At 42.5% G+C, this 20985-nt stretch overlaps 1 protein-coding gene across 2 annotated transcripts in view; it reads right to left on the bottom strand.

Annotated features, from left to right (window-relative positions):
* The window catches only part of LANCL2 (LanC like glutathione S-transferase 2), a 103215-nt gene extending 83402 nt beyond the window's left edge, over nt 1-19813 (bottom strand). Inside the window, exon 1 of one of the 2 annotated variants that reach the window (XM_088831755.1) lies at nt 19364-19813. In XM_088831755.1, the coding sequence (XP_088687881.1) occupies nt 19364-19552 (189 nt within the window). In that variant the 5' untranslated portion in view covers nt 19553-19813. The remainder of the gene's footprint in view (nt 1-19363) is intronic. The other variant, XM_055414811.2, reaches the window with a different exon arrangement.
* Nucleotides 19814-20985: the final 1172 nt, after the last annotated feature.

The following is a 20985-nucleotide window of genomic DNA, read 5'->3' as shown; positions in this document are numbered from 1 at the left end:
GAAACTAGTCCCTGGCACCAAAAAGGTTGGGGACCACTTCTCTAGAAGATATATGTCTTAACCACGAAAATGTTATAATTGCAATGAAGAATCAAGGTGAACTGCTTAGTGATGTATATTAATAAACTGATTATAAGGGCTCAAAGCATATATAATTATAGCTAACATAGTGGAAATTTGTGGTCAAATTATATTTATTTTTGAAACTCAGTTTGTTGTATTCTATTCTAATCCAGCAAAATTTGCTCAAGATCTACTCTAGCCCTAGCAGACTCCAAAGGTGGCCCTACAGAGTATAGGCCTCACCTGGGACACAGATAAAGTATATTACACAGTCTTTCATTATCTTAGAAGATTGTTGAGAGGACCTAAATCATGACTCAAATAATATTCTTGATACACAAGAAACTTTAAAAGTAAAATGATACTATTAAATAATATAAAATAATTCCAATAAAACAATAAAAGTTTTTATTTCAGTACATTTATTCTTCATTGTATTGAAGAATATTCACTGAGTATCTATTATGTATTAGGTTCAGTATCAAGTATGGAGATTTTTTTTTATAATAACAATAATTCAAGTACAAATAAGAAAAAATTCCTGTCTGAAAGAGTAAAGTCAAGTGGGGAAGAGAAATAAAAACGCATGGTTAGGCCCTCCCTAACCTAAAGCTGCTGGAGAAGGCAATGGCAAGCCACTTCAGTACTACTGCCTAGAAAATCCCATGGATGGAGGAGCCTGGTGGTCTGCAGTCCATGGGGTCGCTACGGGTCGGACATGGCTGGGCGACCTCACTTTCACTTTTCACTTGCACACATTGGAGAAGGAAATGGCAACCCACTCCAGTGTTCTTGCCTGGAGAATCCCAGGGACGGGGGAGCCTGGTGGGCTTCTGTCTATGGGGTCACACAGAGTCGGATACGACTGAAGTGACTTAGCAGCAGCAGCAGCAACCTAAAGCTGAAACTGCAATACTTAGGCCACCTCATGTAACGAGTTGACTCACTGGAAAAGACTCTGATGCTGGGAAAGGTTGGGGGCGGGAGGAGAAGGGGACGACAGAGAATGAGATGGCTGGATGGCATCACCGATTCTGTGGACATGAGTTTGAGTGAACTCTGGGAGTTGGTGATGGACAGGGAGGCCTGGCGTGCTGTGATTCATGGGGTCGCGGAGAGTCGGACATGACTGAGTGACTGAACTGAACTGAACCATGGTTTAGTCCATTAAGCCTCCTGTTGAGGGCTCAAGCTCAAACATGCAAATCTGAAGATCCATTTAATGATATACAACAATCTTCAATTTTGCTGTGGCCCAAATAAAAACAGCATGAGTTGACAGAACAGTGGACAGAGAGTTTAGCTGACTTTTCAACACCTGATAATCCTTTTTCACCTTCACCACTATCAGCAGGGGTGTTAGCATCCCCACTGTAGAGATGATGAGAGTGAGGAAAGTATGGTATGGAATTTGAAAATCTGAGAACTGTTGACAGTCTGAGAACATACCTATATGAATACTGCATGTTTGGCTGTATCTTCCTCAGAAGAAAAATGCAAAAAAGTAAGCATTTCTAAAAAGGAAAAAGTAAAGGATATGAAGTATTTTTTATATTCCAGTAAAGATAAACTTTTAAGAAATTTTTCATTATCACATTTTATGCTACAGTAACAAAAAATACCATATATAATAATTCAGCTATTGTTAACTGAACTCAAACTACTTACCTATGTATTAATATTAGCAACTATCTGTAACAAGGTACTGTAAATAATTGTATCAATATCAAGCACCACTTTTGAGTGCTCTAAAGGTATTAACTCTAAGCTAAAGAGGAACAGGTTATACCACAACTACTACATAAACTTTCAACCAACATAGTATATTATCACAATATTATACTAAGAACTTCAATTACCTTTTCAACTTAACCTTTTACTACAAGCTGATGACATAAATGCTATTATCCTATATTAATAGGCATCATTCTAAGTGTTTACATGCACTAACTAATTAAATAGTCATAGTCTATGAGGACGGAGAAGGCAATGGCAAGCCACTCCAGTACTCTTGCCTAGAAAACCCCATGGATGGAGGAGCCTGGTGGGCTGCAGTCCGTGGGGTCGCTAAGGGTCGGACACGACTGAGTGACTTCACTTTCACTTTTCACTTTCACACATTGGAGAAGGAAATGGCAACCCACTCCAGTGTTCTTGCCTAGAGAATCCCAGGGATGGGGGAGCCTGGTGGGCTTCCGTCTATGGGGTCACACAGAGTCGGACACGACTGAAGTGACTTAGCAGCAGCAGCAGTAGCAGCAGTCTATGAGGAAGGTCTATCATTGCCCAAATTACTTGCTCAAGGTCTATGGCTAATGACAGGCTTCCCAGGTGGTGCCTGTGGTAAAGAACCTACCTGCCTATGCAGGAGACATAAGAGAGACGGTTCGATCCCTGTGTCAGGAAGATCCCCTGGAGAAGGAAAAGGCCACCCACTGCAGTACTCTTGCCTGAAGAATCCCAGGGACAGAAGAGCCTGGGGGGGCTACAGTTCATAGGGTTGCAAAGAGTCGGACAGAACTGAAGTGACTGCACACAGCACACAGCACAGCTAATAAGTGGCAGAGGTGCAGGAGTCAAACCTAGGTCAATTCAAGTTCTCATGTGCTCTTACTTCACATGTTGTTCCCAACTGATGGGAAATGCTGATCTGCAGTATCTTCTAGTCCCCCCTACATAATCTTTCAATTCTACTTTTATGTCATTATCTTTCCACATCACAAACTGAAAACTGGCTGGAGGAAAGGCTGATGTTTTGAGTCTAAAAATCTCACTCTGAGGAGAAACGCCCATATTAGCTTCTTTGAATGAAGAAAAAATGATTATAATTTCTGGGCAACTGAAAACTGCTATCTTCTTAGGCTTCTGTGATATGACACTGAACAAATTCTGAAGTGGAAAGAACACTTTCAAACAAAAGTATAGAAAATTAAGTGAACAAGTATAAAATGAAGCATTTCCAACAGTTCAAGATAATGCCAAGTTATAGAAGATAAGTAAAAATTCTGAAACTCCAATACTTTGGCCACCTCATGTTATAGAAGATAAGTAAAAATTCTGAAACTCCAATACTTTGGCCACCTCATATGATGAGTTGACTCACTGGAAAAGACTGATACTGGGAGTGATTGGGGGCGGGAGGAGAAGGTGATGACAGAGAATGAGATGGCTGGATGGCATCACCGACTTGATGGACATGAGTTTGAGGGAACTCCAGGAGTTGGTGATGGACAGGGAGGCCTGGTGTGCTGTGATTCATGGGGTCGCGGAAAGTCGGACACGACTGAGCGACTGAACTGAATTGAACTGAAAAAATTCTCTTTATCTTCATTTCTGTCTGTTAAAAACTTTTAAAATCTTAGGACCCATCAAGTCCTTCAGAACGGGTTCCAACCTGCCTTTGCATCCTGGTCACCACCCAATGCTACTCACGTTCCCTCCTCAGCAGTTAGATTTTACTCCCCTGTCCCTTCACTCAGTACTCCCCTCAGCCTGGCAAAGCCCATTTATTTTCAGATTCATTAGACTGAGGCAGCTCTGAAGCTGTGGCAATTTAATTCAGCAAACCAAAACCTAAGCCTGTAGGTGCCTCAAGGTTATGAAATCCAAACACCAAGGACAACCAACCACAGACAGACAGCTAGGCTTTAAGTCACAGCCAATCGAGAAGGTCCTTGCTTTGCTTCCACACTTTTCTATACAGTTGACCCTTAAACTAGACAGGTTGGAACTGCTCAGGTCCACCTGTACATGGATATTTTCAACAGTAAATACTACAGTACCACACAATTGCTGGTTGGCTAAAGCCACAGATAAGGAACCACTGATATGAAAGAATTTCAATACAGAGGAACCACCTGTTTGGAATTATGTTATGGGGACATTCAGCTGTTCATAGGGTCAGTGCCCCTAATCCCAAATTGTTCCCCGACTCCTGTCAGAAAAGTGCTCCTAACCCTTTCACTTTGGCATTTCCTGCTCCAAATCAGGATCCCTTGTGCTCCCTTAACTCTGAGCATTTGCAATATGCCTCGGTTTATCTTGTAACAGTTCCACTGTCAGAAGGAAATCCTTGACAACCCCGAAGAGGTCCCCTCACTAAAACAGACCAAGTTTAATGAGATGACTTATTTTCCGAACTTATTTTGCCTTACTACAATTATCTTAAATAGAAATGATGCTGATTGTAGAGAAAAAAAAATTAATCACTGATGTTCAATCACTAAGTCATGTCCGACTCTTTGCAACCCCGTGGACTACTTAAAGCACATCAGGCTTCACTGTCCTTCACTATCTCCCAGAGCTTGCTCAAATTCATGTCCACTGAGTTGATAAGGCTATCTGACCATCTCCTTCTCTTTTGCCTTCAATCTTTCCCAGCATCAGGGTCTTTTCTAAAGAGTCAGTTCTTTGCATCAGGTGGCCAAAGTACTGGAGCTTCAGCTTCAGCATCAGTCCTTCCAAAGAACATTCAGGGTTGATTTCCTTCAGGATTGACTGGTTTGATCTCCTTGCAGTCCAAGGGACTCTCAAGTCTTCTCCAGGACCACAGTTTGAAACTATCAATCCTTCTGCACTCAGCCTTCTTTATGGTCCAACTCTCATATCCACACATGACTGAAAAACCATAGCTTTGATTATACAGACCTTTGTTGACAAATTGATATCTCTGCTTTTTAATATTGATGTCTAGGTTTGTCATAGCTTTTCTTCCAAGGAGCAAGTGCCTTTTAATTTTATGCCTGCAGTCACCATCTGCAGTGACTTTGGAGTCCAAGAAAATAAAATCTGTCACTGCTTCCACTTTTTCCCCTCTATTTGCCGTGAAGTGATGGGACCAGATGCCATGATCTTAGCTTTTTGAAACTAAGAGTTTTAAGCCAGCTTTTTCACTCTCCTCTTTCACCTTCATCAAGAGGCTCTTTAGCTCCTCTTCACTTTCTGCCATTAGAGTGGCATCATCTGCATATCTGAGGTTGCTGCTATTTCTCCCAGCAATCTTGATTCCAGCTTGTAATCCATGCAGCCAGCATTTCACATTATGTACTCTGATATAAGTTAAATAAGCAGGGTGATGATACACAGCCTTAATGTACTCCTTTCCCAATCTGGAACCAGTCTGTTATTCTATGTCCGGTTCTAACTGTTGCTTCTTGACCTGCCCACAAGTTTCTCAGGAGACAGGTAAGGTGGTCTGGTAGAAAATTGTAACACAACCTTGTGCATATCCGATTTTAGTCCTGTTCATTGTCTTTGAGGTTTGTTAAATACATGTAAACTGGACTGGATCCTGAACTCATCTAGTTTTTTCAAATACCTGGTTATGATTTTCCAAAGGAACATTTCTAATTTTCTCCCCACTTTTTGATCTGGATCACTTGTTAGTGATTGTTCTTGAATGTCCTTGAAGGAACCATACCAATTCCTCCTCATACTCAGATGGCAGCCAAATTTCAGGGCCCTTGAACCTTGGGTCCACAGACCTCAATTAAAAAGGGCTCCTCTGGACTCTTGAACTGCACACCAGCTGGAGATATAAAATGAAACTGACCAGGGAGATTCCTGCCCAGAAGCAGATGGAATCTCCTGAGATCCCAGAACAAGATCTTCATCTCCAAAAAAACCACCTTTATTCTTTTTGCCTTTTCACTACTTGCTTTTTCTCTCTGCTAATGTATAAGAAGATAATGTTCCTTAACTCTGGCAACTATCACTGAATCTATTCCTGAGGCCCTAGCTGCGCAACAAAAGTCAGTAGGTTTTTTTGCTAAGGTGGTTCTAGATAACAGAACTGCTTAGATCATTTACTGGCTGAACAAGAAGGAGTGTGCACCAAAGCCAGTACCTTCTACTGTACCTGGACATACCTCTGACACTGTAGCAAATGTAAGAAATTAGGAAATAAGACACTTGGCTAAAACAGGTTGATGCTCCTCAGGTATATTCTTTGATTTAGCTGATACCAACTAGTTTGGTTCATGGGGGCCCTGGCTGAAAACTATTATTCAGTCACTTGACCAAGGTCCGTCTAGTCAAGGCAATGGTTTTTCCCGTGGTCATGTATGGATGTGAGAGTTGGACTGTGAAGAAAGCTGATCGCCGAAGAATCGATGCTTTTGAACTGTGGTGTTGGAGAAGACTCTTGAGAGTCCCTTATACTGCAAGGAGATCCAACCAGTCCATTCTAAAGGAGATCAATCCTGGATGTTCATTGGAGGGACTGATGCTAAAGCTGAAACTCCAATACTTTGGCCACCTCATGAGACGAGTTGACTCACTGGAAAAGACTCTGATGCTGGGAAAGGTTGGGGGCGGGAGGAGAAGGGGACGACGGAGAATGAGATGGCTGGATGGCATCACCGACTCTGTGGACATGAGTTTGAGTGTACTCCGGGAGTTGGTGATGGACAGGGAGGCCTGGCGTGCTGTGATTCATGGGGTCGTGGAGAGTCGGACACGACTGAGCGACTGAACTGAACTGAACTGGTATTATTCTCCTAATAGTCCTCATCAGTCTCCCTAGGGGGCTATATTCTCTCAACCATCTTAAACATATGTTCACAGCCATCATCAGTATATCACATGGTCTCACTGCTCTTGGAGAAACAGATACGAGTGAACAATGAGATAAACAGAAAACACAATTCTTCCATGAACCTAACACCATATCCTATGAGTTTCATGACAAAGAGTAACTCTAATGGTGACTGAAGGTGGCACTTTTAAACACTGAGGTCAATCTTTCGTGTATGAGAACATGATCAAAAGGAAGATACTGTTAATTAAACAAGGAGACCATTAGGCTGAGGTGGCTCTGTTGCCCTGGTAGCTGACATAAGTGAACTAAAACCTAAGCCTGTAAATACCTCAAAGTAACAAAACCAAAACCTATGGACACCCCATAACAAATAGGCATCTGGACTTTAGCCTATAGCAACTGGATTCCTGACCCTCACAGTCTATGTGAGATAATACATTTTCATTACATTATTAAGTAACAGTGGCTTCTTGAGTACCGTCTTAGCCGTAGAAATGGGGCTGCTCCTCATACTGGCTATTCCTGTATTCTTTAGAATTCCCTTTAGTTTTCATGAGGCAATCTCTCATTAATCCAACTTTCAGGGTTAGTAGTAGTTCTTTACATTAAACTTTCTTCTGTCTCCTGAGTGTATCACAGTTCTCGAGGCCACAAGTCCATAATCAAGGGTTGGGAGGGCCAAGTCTGAGACTCTGGGAAGAATCTTTCCTTGCGTCCTCTAGCTTTGACTGTTTGCTAGCAATCTTTGATGTTCTTTGGCTTACAAATGCCTCACTCTAATCTCTGCCTCCATCATTACATGGTCATCTTCTCTCTCCCTGTATCCCTGTCTCTCTTCTAACGACAACAGCTATATTGGATTAAGAGCATACCCTATTCCAGTATGACCTTAATTAATTACATCCAACATAACCTTATTTCCAAATGTCACATTCTGAAGTTCCAGGGCTTAGGACTTCATCTTTTGGGGAGACACAATTCAACCCATAACATCCTCATTTTCATGAAGCTTCATGTCTATAAAAACACAGCTTGACAACTTCTATTTTAACTACATCCTTAATATTCTAAGGATTAAAAAAGTAATAATCTGTCAATTGTAATCTATCTATAGAGAAGACAGTGGGACTTAATCTTCATTTTATTTTATAATTTCCCTAAATCTAAGTATTTTTTGTGTTAGCAAATGTGGGGTCCTGCTGCTGGCCTCTCTAAAACCAATACCTGAGAGGCAAGGTTGGTGGAAAGGAAAGACTGCTTTATTTTGGAGGAGGGCAAACCAGGGGGACTCAAAGCCAAAGGCTGACTTCCCCACTGACAACCAATGGGCTAGAGCTTTTAAAGGTGAACTTCAGGGGTGTATAAGTGGAAGGAGAAACAATGTGCAGAAATGGCAGTCAGTTCTGATAATCATCTTGAAGTTGGTCATGTAGTTGTCTGATTGACATCATCTTGATTGTTTTAAGAATACTTTGTCTTCAGTTCCAGGGTCGGTTTGTTCCCATTTCTTGAGGCCAGTTCTCAGAGTTGTGGGAGCTTATTTCATGGATACAGTCTGGTCATCATGGAGTTAACTTCTTCCACCTGGTGGGGATTTCAGTATCTACAAAACAGCTCAAAGGATATAGCTCAGAATATTACGTAGAGCCTTTGAGGAGGAACTAAAGGCCCTTGACTATGCTCAATGACTAAACTATTATTATTTTGTCCTATTTGATTGCTTTCCTTTGCTTCTGCATTTTCTCATTTTTCTGATTCAACTTATTCTTTGGGTGAAGTTTTTTACAGACGAAAGGTGACCTGAGGACATGGCCAGGGGCAGACAGGCGGACCATGATGTCCCATTCAGCTTCATGTCTATCTTTTAAAAGCAGAAATCCCTCTAACGGGCCCTCATTTTCACGTCAAGAACATGAAAGAACATTTCCCCCTTCCTCTAGCGTGTAACAACAACTGCTGGCACAGGTCCCCACAAGCCCCATTAGTTATATGTTTAGTTTAATTTCCATTTACATAAGCCAGTCTGGCATGTAGTTGAGGTCAAAATTATGTTTACCAGATATAAAGGTTAAAAAGAAAAACATGTAATTTCAGAAGCAGTGTTTACCTCTTTTTCTGCAGTAGAAAATGAAACTCAGCTGTTCCTAACTCTTTATTGTTCTCAGGGAGACTCAAATGATGGTCAGAAGTTCCTGTTACACATCTTTAAACTGTAGCAGCATCCTTACTTTAAAGATAGCATTAAGACAGCAATGGTAATATGTATGAATGACAGATTTTTTTAAATGTTTGCCAGAAATGTATTTTTACTACAAAGGATTGAACTTAAATCACAAATATAACAGAAATTATGTAAAAACAAGAGAAATCTAGAGAAAATTATTAACATATGAATTCCAAACCATGAACACAAATTTTCAAGAGGAAGAAAGAGAATGTATCTATCAGGGGCTTACTAGGTACCACATAAGGTAGTCTGACAGACCATTTTATATATTGATACTTTAACTCAATCTGGAGGAGGAAAAATGTCTACCCACTCCAGTATTCTTGCCTGGAAAATCCCATGGAGAGAGGAGTCTGTTGGCTACAGTCCATAGGGTCGCAGAGAGTTGGACATGACTTAGTGACTGAGCACTTTAATTTAGTCACTAATATTCCTGTGAATCAGGAACTGTTCTCCAGTTTTTAATTACATACAAGAAAAGAGAGTTTAGAACAGTCACTTGCCTAAGATTCCACATTCAGACCAGTAATAGCTCTTTCAAAATTGCCTTAATTTGGGTGAACTCATACCTTTTCAAATACAAAATATGTGGGGAGCCAGGGAGGTAAAGTGGAAGTCAGAGATCAGTGAAAAAGCAATAACCTAACCAGTGAACTTGGAGAAGGCAACGGCAACCCACTCCGGTACTCTTGCCTGGAAAATCCCACAGGCAGAGCAGCCTAGTAGGCTGCAGTCCATAGGGTCGCTAAGAGTTGGACACCACTGAGAGACTTCCCTTTCACTTTTCACTTTCATGCATTGGAGAAGGAAATGGCAACCCACTCCAGTGTTCATGCCTGGAGAATCCCAGGGAAGGGGAAGCCTGGTGGGTTGCCGTCTATGGGGTCACACAGAGTCGGACACGACTGAAGTGACTTAGCAGCAGCAGCAGCAGCAACCAGTGAACTTGTGTTTTTACCAAACCACATATTCACATGTTCCTTCCTGTTTACTTTTCCGCTACCAAGTTAGTTTGTTCCCAGATATCCCACTTCCAACTCCTGGGTGCACAGACCAGACCCATCAAAGCGACACTACTATGTATGAATAATACATGAACATAGGAACAATGAACACAGGAACAGTACCAACAGAGGGTCAGTTTTGCAGCTATGGGGGTGGGCCCTCAATGGTGAACAAATCTGCACACAATAGACACCGGAGCCCTGGCCCACAATTCCAAGCACCCTGAAAGAGCACATTTCAAAGGCATGTGAAATGAAATATTTCCTGCCATATCAGTAAACAAGAATGTCACAGCCATCAGCGGGGGCCTCCAAATGTGAATGAGGGCTCTCAAAAGCGAAAACAATTTCTGTGATGGAGCAGACGCCGCCACCCATCCCCAACCCCAGTGTGACTGCTGAGGAGCTCAGGGGGATATGAGAAATCAAAAACACAGGATGCTGGCCCCAGATAGCTGAGGTGCATATGAAAGGAATGACTTCAAAAATCCCAGATTCTTGAATGTTCCCATACACAGAAGAGCACTAAATTTCTTAATTTGATATCTGGTTTTTCTTACTTAACAATAATCTTTGATGTTCAGACTACCTACCCCTGTTGTTACAAACTTCTATACATCCCGACTCCTTTCCATGCCTCCTTGAAGCCATTTCTCAGGGCTACCGCCTTCTGGGCTTGAAACCCTAAACATTCCCACAAAATAAAACACGCCCCACCTTCACGTTGTGACTATTTTTTTCTTAGTCAACAGTTTTGGTGACCAACGCAATAGGACCCAAAGCAGATTCCTCTCCTCTGCCTAAACTCTACAAAGATCCAGAGCCTTGGTACCAACAGAGGCCCCTCTTGCCCATTCACTTCCTTGGGAGTCTGGACAGATTTGAGTGAGTCTCTCCTGGTTCTCAGATCTCCCGTACTGGTTGACGATCCTGAGTTTTATTTGGTGGGGTATAGCAGGTACCTCGGAGAAGGCAATGGCAAGCCACTCCAGTACTCTTGCCTAGAAAATCCCATGGATGGAGGAGCCTCGTAGGCTGCAGTCCATGGGGTCGCTAGGGGTCAGACATGACTGAGCGACTTCACTTTCACTTTTCACTTTCACACATTGGAGAAGGAAATGGCAACCCGCTCCAGTGTTCTTGCCTGGAGAGTCCCAGCGACAGGGGAGCCTGGTGGGCTTCCGTCTGTGGGGTCACACAGAGTCGGACACGACTGAAGTGACTTAGCAGCAGCAGCAGCAGGTACCTGTCCCCTCGCATTTGAAAGACACTGGAGTCTAGATACTATAGGTGGGGCTTGGTTGAAAGTTACCAAGGAATACCTGCCCAGTTGAAAGACACTGGGGACACTATTCCTTGGTATCTGTCAACCATTCCCCCATCCAGTAACTTTCCTCTGGGTGGGGATTTCCCTGATATCTTTCAACCCTAACCCTAAAATTAGGGTTAGGGTTAGGGTTAGGTTAGAGTTAGGGAGGAATTAGGCCTACAAGTCACACAGAGGCCCACCACATAATTCCACTAGCAATTTCATCTCTGACATATTCAACTTAAAATGGGAAACAGAATCTCTCAGAAGCAAAACAATGGGTGTCAGAAAGCCAATCTCCAACTAACACCCCAGATTCAAGGACAGTATCTACAGAGTTCATTCTGGCCAAGTACCTAGTTAACTAGAGAAAATATACTATAATTGGAGAAATTATACTAAAGGAAAGTGGAAGTGTTAGTTGCTCAGTTATGTCCAACTCTTTGCGACCCCATGGACAGTAGCCTGCGAGAGTCCTCTCTCCGACGAATTCTCCAGGTAACAATATTAGAGTAGGTAACCATGCCCTTCTCCAGAAGATGTTCCTGACCCAGGGATCAAACCCAGATCTCCTGCGTTGCAGGCAGAGTCTTCACCGTTTGAGCCACCAGGGAAGCCCATACTAAAGGAAAGCTCACCCTAAAAATTGATGGGACTCTTATTACATTAAAAGCCAGCTTGGTAAAACCTTAAACAAAGGCCTTCTAGGGGGAAGCTATTATTTCTCTGTGTCTTTGAGATGTAAATGTTCTACCTGATCATCCTAGATTGTTCTGTTTTAATCATTCATGTTTGGCTTATAAGAGGTTGAACTTCCCAGGGGGCACCAGTGGTAAAGAATCCACCTGCCAATGCTAGAGACACAAGAGACTTGGGTTTGATCCCAGGTCTTTTTGCATGGTTTGAATCTCTGCTGAGATTTAATTTATTGGTGGCCAAATAGTAGATCCTTTTAAAATTAGAGAAACTAGCAGATTAGCAAATCTAGGGTACTCTTATTGTAAACAGCTGTTTTGTTGGTACCAATAAAGCAAAAATCATATTAAAAGTTGGGAAAACATCTTTTAACCTGAGAATTTCTTTTGTCTAGAACAAACTAGAAAAACCAGCTTCATTCCTAACCCTTGTAGCCTTTACTTTCCCCTCAATACATCTTACAGATACTAATAAGAGTATTATAAAATCAATAGGAAAAACTTGAAAGGAATGTCTAGATATTATTTCCAAAGCAGAATTTTTTATTTTTTGTATAAGATGTACAAGTTGGATTTAGAAAAACAGAGGAACCAGAGATTAAATTGCCAATATCTGCTGGATCATAGAAAAAGCTAAAAATTTCAGAAAAACATCTACTTCTGCTTCACTGACTAGGCTAAGGTCTTTGACTGTGTAGATCACAATGAACTGTGAAAAATTCTTGAAGAGATGGGACTACCAGACCACCTTACCTGTCTCCTGTGAAACCTATATGCAGGTAAAGAAGCAACAGTTAGAACCAGATATGGAACAATCAGTTCAGTTCAATTCAGTCATGTCCGACTCTTTGCGACCCCATGAACCGCAGCACATCAGGCCTCCCTGTCCATCACCAACTCCCAGAGCTTACTCAAATTCATGTCCATCGAGTCAGTGATGTCATCCAACCATCTCATCCTTTGTCATCCCCTTCTTCTCCTGCCTTCAGTCTTTCCCAGCATCAGGGTCTTTTCCAGTGAGTCAGTTCTTTGCATCAGGTGGCCAAAATACCAGAGTTTCAGCTTCAGTCCTTCCAATGATACTGATTTCCTTTAGGATGGACTGGTTGGATCTCCTTGCTGTCCAAGGGACTCTCAAGAGTCTTCTCCAACACCACAGTTCAAAAGCATCAATTCTTCGGCGATCAGCTTTCTTCACAGTCCAACTCTCACATCCATACATGACCACTGGAAAAACCATAGCTTTGACTAGACGGACCTTTGCTGACAAAGTAATATCTCTGCTTTTTAATGTGCTGTCCAGATGGTCATAGGTTTTCTTCCAAGGAGCAAGCATCTTTTAATTTCATGTCTGCAGTCACCACCTGCAGTGATTTTGGAGCCCCAAAAAATAGTCTCTCACTGTTTCCACTGTTTCACCATCTATTTGCCAGGAAATGATGGGACTGGATGCCATGATCTTAGTTTTTGGAATGCTGAGTTTGAAGCCACCTTTTTCACTCTCCTCTTTTACTTTCATCAAGAGGCTTTTTAGTTCCTCTTCACTTTCTGCCATAAGGGTGGTGTCATCTGCATATCTGAGGTTATTGATATTTCTCCCGGCAATCTTGATTACAACTTGTGCTTCTTCCAGCCCAGCGTTCCTCATGATGTACTCTGCATATAAGTTAAATAAGCAGGGTGACAATATACAGCCTTGACAGGCTCCTTTCCTGATTTGGAACCAGTCTGTTGTTCCATGTCCAGTTCTAACTGTTGCTTCTTGACCTACCTACATACAGGTTTCTCAAGAGGCAGGTGAGGTGGTCTGGTACTCCCATCTCTTTAAAAATTTCCCACAGTTTGTTGTGATCCACACAAATATGGAACAATGGACTGGGTGGGAAATGCTGGGAAAGACTGAAGGTGGGAGGAGAAGGGGATGACACAGGATGAGATGGTTGGATGACATCACCAACTCAATGGACATGAGTTTGAGCAAACTCCAGGGGATGGCGATCTTTGGATGGTTATTTGAAACTGGGTAAATAAAACAGACATTCATGTGATGAAAAGATTTGACATCATTACACTATCTGAGGTTAAATGGGCCAAGAGACCCCCTACTAATCCCCATCTTTAAAGCAAATCAAGTCTGTTTAATTTATAAAAGTTTTAACTTATGTATTTAAGGGGCTAGAAAAATTTACAGAGATATCTGACCAATAATTATTTGGGACAGTTAGGCCAAAGGGCCAGAACTCCTTGGTTTAAACCACACTCTGGGAATCCCAGAGCTTTTTATATAAAAATAGGTAATTGGACGGGGAAAAGAAAAAAAAACTTCTAAAACCCCTCCTCTAGGACCAAAGCTTACTGTTTAGATCCTAATGAAAACTAAAGTTAAAGGTATAAAAGTTGGTGGAAAAGTATTTAAAAAGTATATAAAACTGGTATAATTAAATGGGCTTTATATAAGGCAGTTACAGCTCTCATTTAATTATATTGTGGGAGAGACAACTGAGGAAACCAATAGTTTGTTACTACTTGGACTTTGTTACAAAGTCCCACTTTACTTGCCGCAGGACAGGCCAATGAATCCAAGAGATGAGGTGTTGAGGCAATGAAAAAATTTTATTCGGAAAGCCAGAAGACTGAGAAGAGGGCAGGCTAGCTCCTCAAAACAACCATCTTGTGGAGGTCTGGATGCCAGGTTCTTTTATAGAGCCAGAGCCAGAGAAGCGATGAGGAACTAAAGTCAACAGGCAAAACAGAGAGGGAGAGTCAGTGAGGAAGTAAGAGGGTCTTTAGTCTTGGAAACATCGTGAGGAAGAGCCAGCCTTTGGAAAAGGGTGCATTAATCTCTTTTTTTTTTTCAAGCCATTCACAGGTGGGCAGGGATGGATTATTTCTCTATGAGCTGAACAAAAGCATTTTAGTTTATAGTCAAGCAGAGGGGTCATGTCCTCTGAGGCAAGCTATTAAGTATGATTAAAACAAAGAAAACCAAGTCAAAGAAACAGTTCCAACGTGAAGTCAGAATTGGCTTCCTCCCCATAACAGTTACCTGAGCCATACAAAATTAGTAAAACTGGGGACCAAAATGCAAAGGCTAATGAAAACAGTGATTTTGTTTTTGTTTAATTTATAAACTCAGAAAGGTCTTTGCTAAATGTCTTATACAAACCTTTGAAAGCATTAAGTTAAACTCTAAAGCTGGGAAACTAAGCAATTGCTTTTGTCTCACAAATGTCTAAAAAAACAGAAATGTAAATGTAGGCCATAAAGACCTGAATTAGCTCAAGCACAGGCAAGATGTGAAACCAAGGGGAAAAATGTGGCAGTTTTAAATCCAAACTGCTGAGACTGTTTCCTCAACCAAACCTTACAGACAGTAAGCCTTAATTAACTCAGCAAGCAACTTTAATGTATTCCAACTGTTTGTAAACTAGTAACTTTATATGGCAATACCTGATTCTTAGTTAAGCTTTTAAATGAAGCCATGAGATTGTTAGGGGAAGCACACTGAATGAAACCACCCAGCCTGGCCAGGCACCCTAGTAACTATTTCCATGAGTTGTTTTACAACAGGAGGTCCCAGTAAGGAACACGGAACTAATAAGCCACCACCAACCCAAAGAGTTCGGGAAAGGTCAAAAAGAGACACCACGTGTCTGACCACCTCCCAGCATCCTCCTCTCTGGCTGAGCAATGACAACCCAGAAACTAATCCCATCAACACAAAACCAGAGACTTCCAAGCCAAGAGGCAGAGCAGTTCTCCCGGGTTCCCCTACCCTACTGCTCTCCGCCCCAGTGCCCCTTCCCAGTAAAATCTCTTGCTCTGTTAGCAAATGTGTCTCCTCAGACATTTTCGAGTGTTAGACGAGAGCCCACTTTCGAGCCCCATTCCTGCAACAAGATCTCGAGTTTGCCTGTTTATGTCTGTGTCCACATTATACATATGAAGTATCTCTACTTCTAAAAAAGTATTATTAGAATTTGATTTAAAAAGAGCTCTATTTAATCTTCATAAAAAGCTCTTACTTTTAAAGAAACTGGCCATGACTTTCAGGTTCACATGAACTGAGAAACAGTCAATATTAAGTTGATACCTGATATTAAGGTTTAAGTTTGCTAATCTAATTAAAATAAGACATGCTGTTAAGATTATTTTACCTAGGTTTAATAAATAAGACCTTACTAGATCTCTTGCAAGAAAATAACGATATAATGAAACTGAAAAGTGAATGTAAATAACAGCTTTAGAGTTAAAACTCTTACCTTTTAGACATGACTACTTAAAATGATCTTTCCAGATATTTGATAACTTAAAAGTTCTGGAGTTAACTGATGTGATGAAAATTTATTAAATAGCTAAAAGATACTGAGACATCAATTACTAAGTAGAAAAACAAAGTATTCGGGAATATTAATGAAAATGTTTGGTATCACCTGAGATGTTCTCTATAAGAAAACAAATGTTTTTAAAAATTATCACTGGTGTCTACAGAATGCCAGTGTAAGGCAGTTCATAACTGCTTACTTCTTAGGTTTACTAAAATTAAGGTTTTAAGAGTTGAGGATTCTAATTTAAACATGGAATTAAAAAGCTATGAGAAATGATACAGTAACTGTCACTATACAGTGAGAAATGGAATGTATGTTTTCAGAAAGAAGATACTAAAAATGAAATTACATTTTATTGAGGAAAAAGAAAGTATGAGCTGGTTGATTTTATTTGGATGGAAAATGAGAGACAGGCTGAATACAGAAAGTGTTGAGAGATTTTGGAAAGAAAAAGGAAAAAGTTTTATCCATATTCAGGATTATCAAAATTTAGATTAAAGTTGACTAAATGTATTTTGTTAAGTAAGCTAGTGCAGGAGTAGAATTTGATTTCTGGGAGAAGTGCTCCTTTTTAATAATAAACTGTGAGTTTCTGCAACCTTAAGTGATCTCTATTTGTTTTCCTTTAATTATTTTATGACTTTGGTTAAATAAATATTCTTTCAGTGATCTATGATACTGTGTTTCAAAACCTTTTTGTTATTTCAAACAAAATTCCCAAATATCAAAATCTAACTAAGCTGTTTTAGCTTCCAGCTGACTCGGAGATGGATGCTTCGAAGAAATATCTGCAAAACATCTCAGAGACAAATGTTAAATTAAGTTTATTTGGTATTTTTAATTCAAAAGCATTGTCAAATGATTGAAGGTGAACTTTAGGTTATAATGTATGGATAAATATTAATACAGATACTCCAAAATTTATATGAAATCCTTAACATCTGATATGTCCTGATATAATGCTACCAGTCATAATTCTAGTGATTATACTAAAATATCCAAATTTCCTAATTACACTGTACTCAAATCTTTAACTATGCTATTTTAAGTTTTGTCCTTCAGAGACCAGCATAATTTTACACTGCCTTTACAAAATGAAGATTTTCAAGGAAACTCATTAAAAGAAGTTTTAAACAAATGTGTTTCTGATAGCCTTAATACCACTAAACTGGGTAACAAATTACAAACTAATGGAAAACCTGATTACTTCATGCAGATCAACAGGAATCAATTACATGAAACTAAATGAACTGATGAATTATGATTTACATCTTTGACTTTAAAAAACATACTAACTTGAATCTCTTTTCCATTAAATTTTTTTCTCTTATGCTGTGACCTACATCAGGTTGATAAAGTATGCCTTTGTAAACAAAGATAAAACATGTATCTTTTTCTCTCTGCCTGATCCTGCCAAGATCTGGCTTCTCCAGCTGGATCTCCTATGAACTTAACGGTTATTGCTACTGAATTACAACTCCATTAAACTAATAACAGTTTCAATTTGTTGTTTCCAAATTGTTTATGCTTTTGTCTTTCTGCTACACTGAGTTTGTCAAGGTTACTAGCCAAATTGCTTACGTCTATTTTATAAGACTGCCCTCTCTTAAATGTGCAGCCAGGCCTCCAACAAATGTTCAGTTCAGTTCAGTCGCTCAGTCGTGTCCGACTCTCCGCGACCCCATGAATCACAGCACGCCAGGCCTCCCTGTCCATCACCAACTCACGGAGGTCACTCAAACTCATGTCCACAGAGTCGGTGATGCCATCCAGCCATCTCACTCTCTGTCGTCCCCTTCTCCTCCCGTCCCCGACCTTTCCCAGCATCAGTCTTTTCCAGTGAGTCAACTCGTCGAATGAGGTGGCCAAAGTATTGTAGTTTCAGCTTTAGCATCAGTCCTTCCAATGAACACCCAGGACTGATCTCCTTTAGGATGGACTGGTTGGATCTCCTTGCAGTCCAAGGGACTCTCAAGAGTCTTCTCCAACACCACAGTTCAAAAGCATCAATTCTTCGGCGATCAGCTTTCTTCACAGTCCAACTCTCACATCCATACATGACCCCAACAAATGTAATGGTGACTCTAAGCAACTGATCAAAAAAATAGAGATCTGTATGCCTTCAATAACAGTAGCAGTGTATTCTAGGTATGGGAAGATGCAACAGGGGAACTATCTCCTGAATCCTAATAGGTTCGAAGGTAGAGGATCCAGTGAATCTTCTATTATCTATCAATGGGCCTAATCCAGAAATTAACACCTGGAGCGACATATCAACAAGAACTTTCGTCTGATCTCAGACGTCCTTCCAGAGTGGTGGGACAAAAAAAAAAGTCATAAAAATCTCTCACATATGGCTGAATTTCCAACCATGGAGAGGGACTGTAAAAGAAACATTTCCTGCCACATTAGTAAACACGCATGTCCAACCATAAGCGTTTTGAGGCTTCCAAATGTGAATGAGGGCTTCCAAAACAGAAAACAATGGCTGCAATTCAGCAGATGCCGCCACCCACCCACCCTCAGCCTCAGTGCTGAGGAGCTCGGGGGCATGTGAGAAATTAAAAACAAACAAACAGGATGCTGGCCTCAAATAGCTGAGATGCACAGGACAGGAATGACTTCAAAAACCCCAGACTCCTGCATCTTCCCATTCACAGTAAATTCCTTGAGATTATCTATTTTCTTTAATTAACAATAAACTTTTATGTGCAAACGGCCTGGCGCCTTCCGTTACAAACTTAAATAACTAACTCCCTCCGCGGCCTTCTCCCGGCAGTTTCTCAGGGCTACACGACACTGTCTCCCTGGCCTGAAGTCCTAAGCGTTCCCACCAAATAAAACACTCCTTTCAGGTTGTGACTGTTGTTTCAGCGGACTGTCAGGAGGGTCCAGGAGCGCCTACCACGAGGGGAGAGACTAACAGCACAGAGGTTCACAGCTTTCCAGGGCCACCCCGCCGGGACAGGACCGCGGCCCGGGCACCGGCGCGGCCCCCTTACGCGAGCCTCTCACGCCCCCGGCGTCCCCCGGGTCAGGCAGTGACCCGGGCGACGCGGCAGCGTGACGTCCTCGCGGCGCAGGCGGGTGACGTCGGCCCGGCGCGGCGGCGGCGGTTGGACTCTACCACCGCTGGCGCCCCTGCCCCTCCCCGCCCGGCCTGGTGCTTCCCGGGCTCAGTGGCCTATAGCCGACTCACCTTCCCGTCGCTGTGGAAAGGGAGGCCCAGCTCCTCGGAGGAGAGCGGGGTGCGAGAACATGGCGGTTCTTCGGCCTGCCTCTCGGCGGCGGCCTCGTAGTCCGGGAAAGGGTTGGGGAACGCCCGATCTTCCATATCTGCGTCCCCGCCCAACTGCAACTTGAGCCTCCGGGACATGGTCTCGCCCATGTCGGCCGCGCGCCCTGCCTTCCGCGGGGCCGCGCGGTACGGAGAGCGAGCTGGGACAAGCCTCCTCAGAGGCGCCCGGCCGGGCCGCGGCGGGCGGCTGTAATTCCTCGGAAAGCGGCGGAGGCGCCGCGCCGCGCGTACACGTGGCAGGGGCGGGCGCCCGGTCCCGCCCCGACCTGTCTGGGGATGGGCCCCCGGGGAGGCTGCGGCGCCTGGCAGTCACCAAGGCTCCGCGACACGGGGGCCCCTCCGAGGAGAAGGCTCCAGCCGGCCGGCGGCGCCGCGCGGACAGCGTCTCCGGGGAGGGCGCGGTCCCTCCCTGTCATCCCGCCGTTGGGGGGGGTCTGGAGGAGGAGCCAACGCCTTATTTTCTTTTTTTTTTCTTCTTTTAGGTTAGTCCCTTTGTTTTGAATAAACGGGTATCTTAGGTAACAGCAGGTAATGTGAAAGCATACTTAATCACCTAAATATTTCATTGACCCGAAAGTTCCTTCCATATTAGTTAAATTCTCCAGGAACATAACGTGTATAATAAAGGACACGAGCAAGTTAATCGGCAGTTGTATGATCACAACATAGTTAACAGTCTTTACTGGCTCTCTTTTTTTCTTCTCGTTGTTTCTTTAATGATTTGAAGCTAAACAGATGTTATAGATGTCATGATTTCTCCTCGAGGGAAATATATTGTTCCATTATTTCCTTTTTTAATTTTTGTTTCCATTTAAACATGATTGAATGCCAGATGGTACTAGGTGATGACAAAAGATAGTTTCTGCCCTGGAGATTCCAAGTTCAGTTTAGTTCAGTTCAGTCGCCCAGTCGTGTCCGACTCTTCGCGACCCCATGAACCACAGCACACCAGGCCTCCCTGTCCATCACCAACTTCCGGAGTTCACTCAAACTCATGTCCATCGAGTCGGTGACGCCATCCAGCCACTCTCTGCCGTCCCCGTCTCCTCCTACCCCCAATCCCTCCCAGCATCAGACTCTTTTCCAGTGAGTCAACTTGTCGCATGAGGTGGCCAAAGTATTGCAGTTTCAGCTTTAGCATCAGTCCTTCCAATGAACACCCAGGATTGATCTCTTTTAGAATGAACTGGTTGGATTTCCTTGCAGTCCAAAGGACTCTCAAGAGTCTTCTCCAGCACCACAGTTCAAAAGCATCAATTCTTCAGCGATCAGCTTTCTTCACAGTCCAACTCTCACATCCATACATGACCACGGGAAAAACCATAGCCTTGACTAGACTCTGATGCTGGGAAAGGTTGGGGGCGGGAGGAGAAGGGGACGACGGAGAATGAGATGGCTGGATGGCATCACCGACTCTGTGGACATGAGTTTGAGTGTACTCCGGGAGTTGGTGATGGACAGGGAGGCCTGGCGTGCTGTGATTCATGGGGTCGCGGAGAGTCGGACACGACTGAGCGACTGAA

This window comes from Moschus berezovskii, chromosome 24 (genome assembly GCF_049115385.1).
Source record: "Moschus berezovskii isolate FMDL1 chromosome 24, NW_MosBer_1.0, whole genome shotgun sequence".
NCBI lineage: Eukaryota > Metazoa > Chordata > Mammalia > Artiodactyla > Moschidae > Moschus > Moschus berezovskii.
Note: the sequence above shows the minus strand (reverse complement) of the source record. Positions and strands in the feature narration are given on the sequence as shown.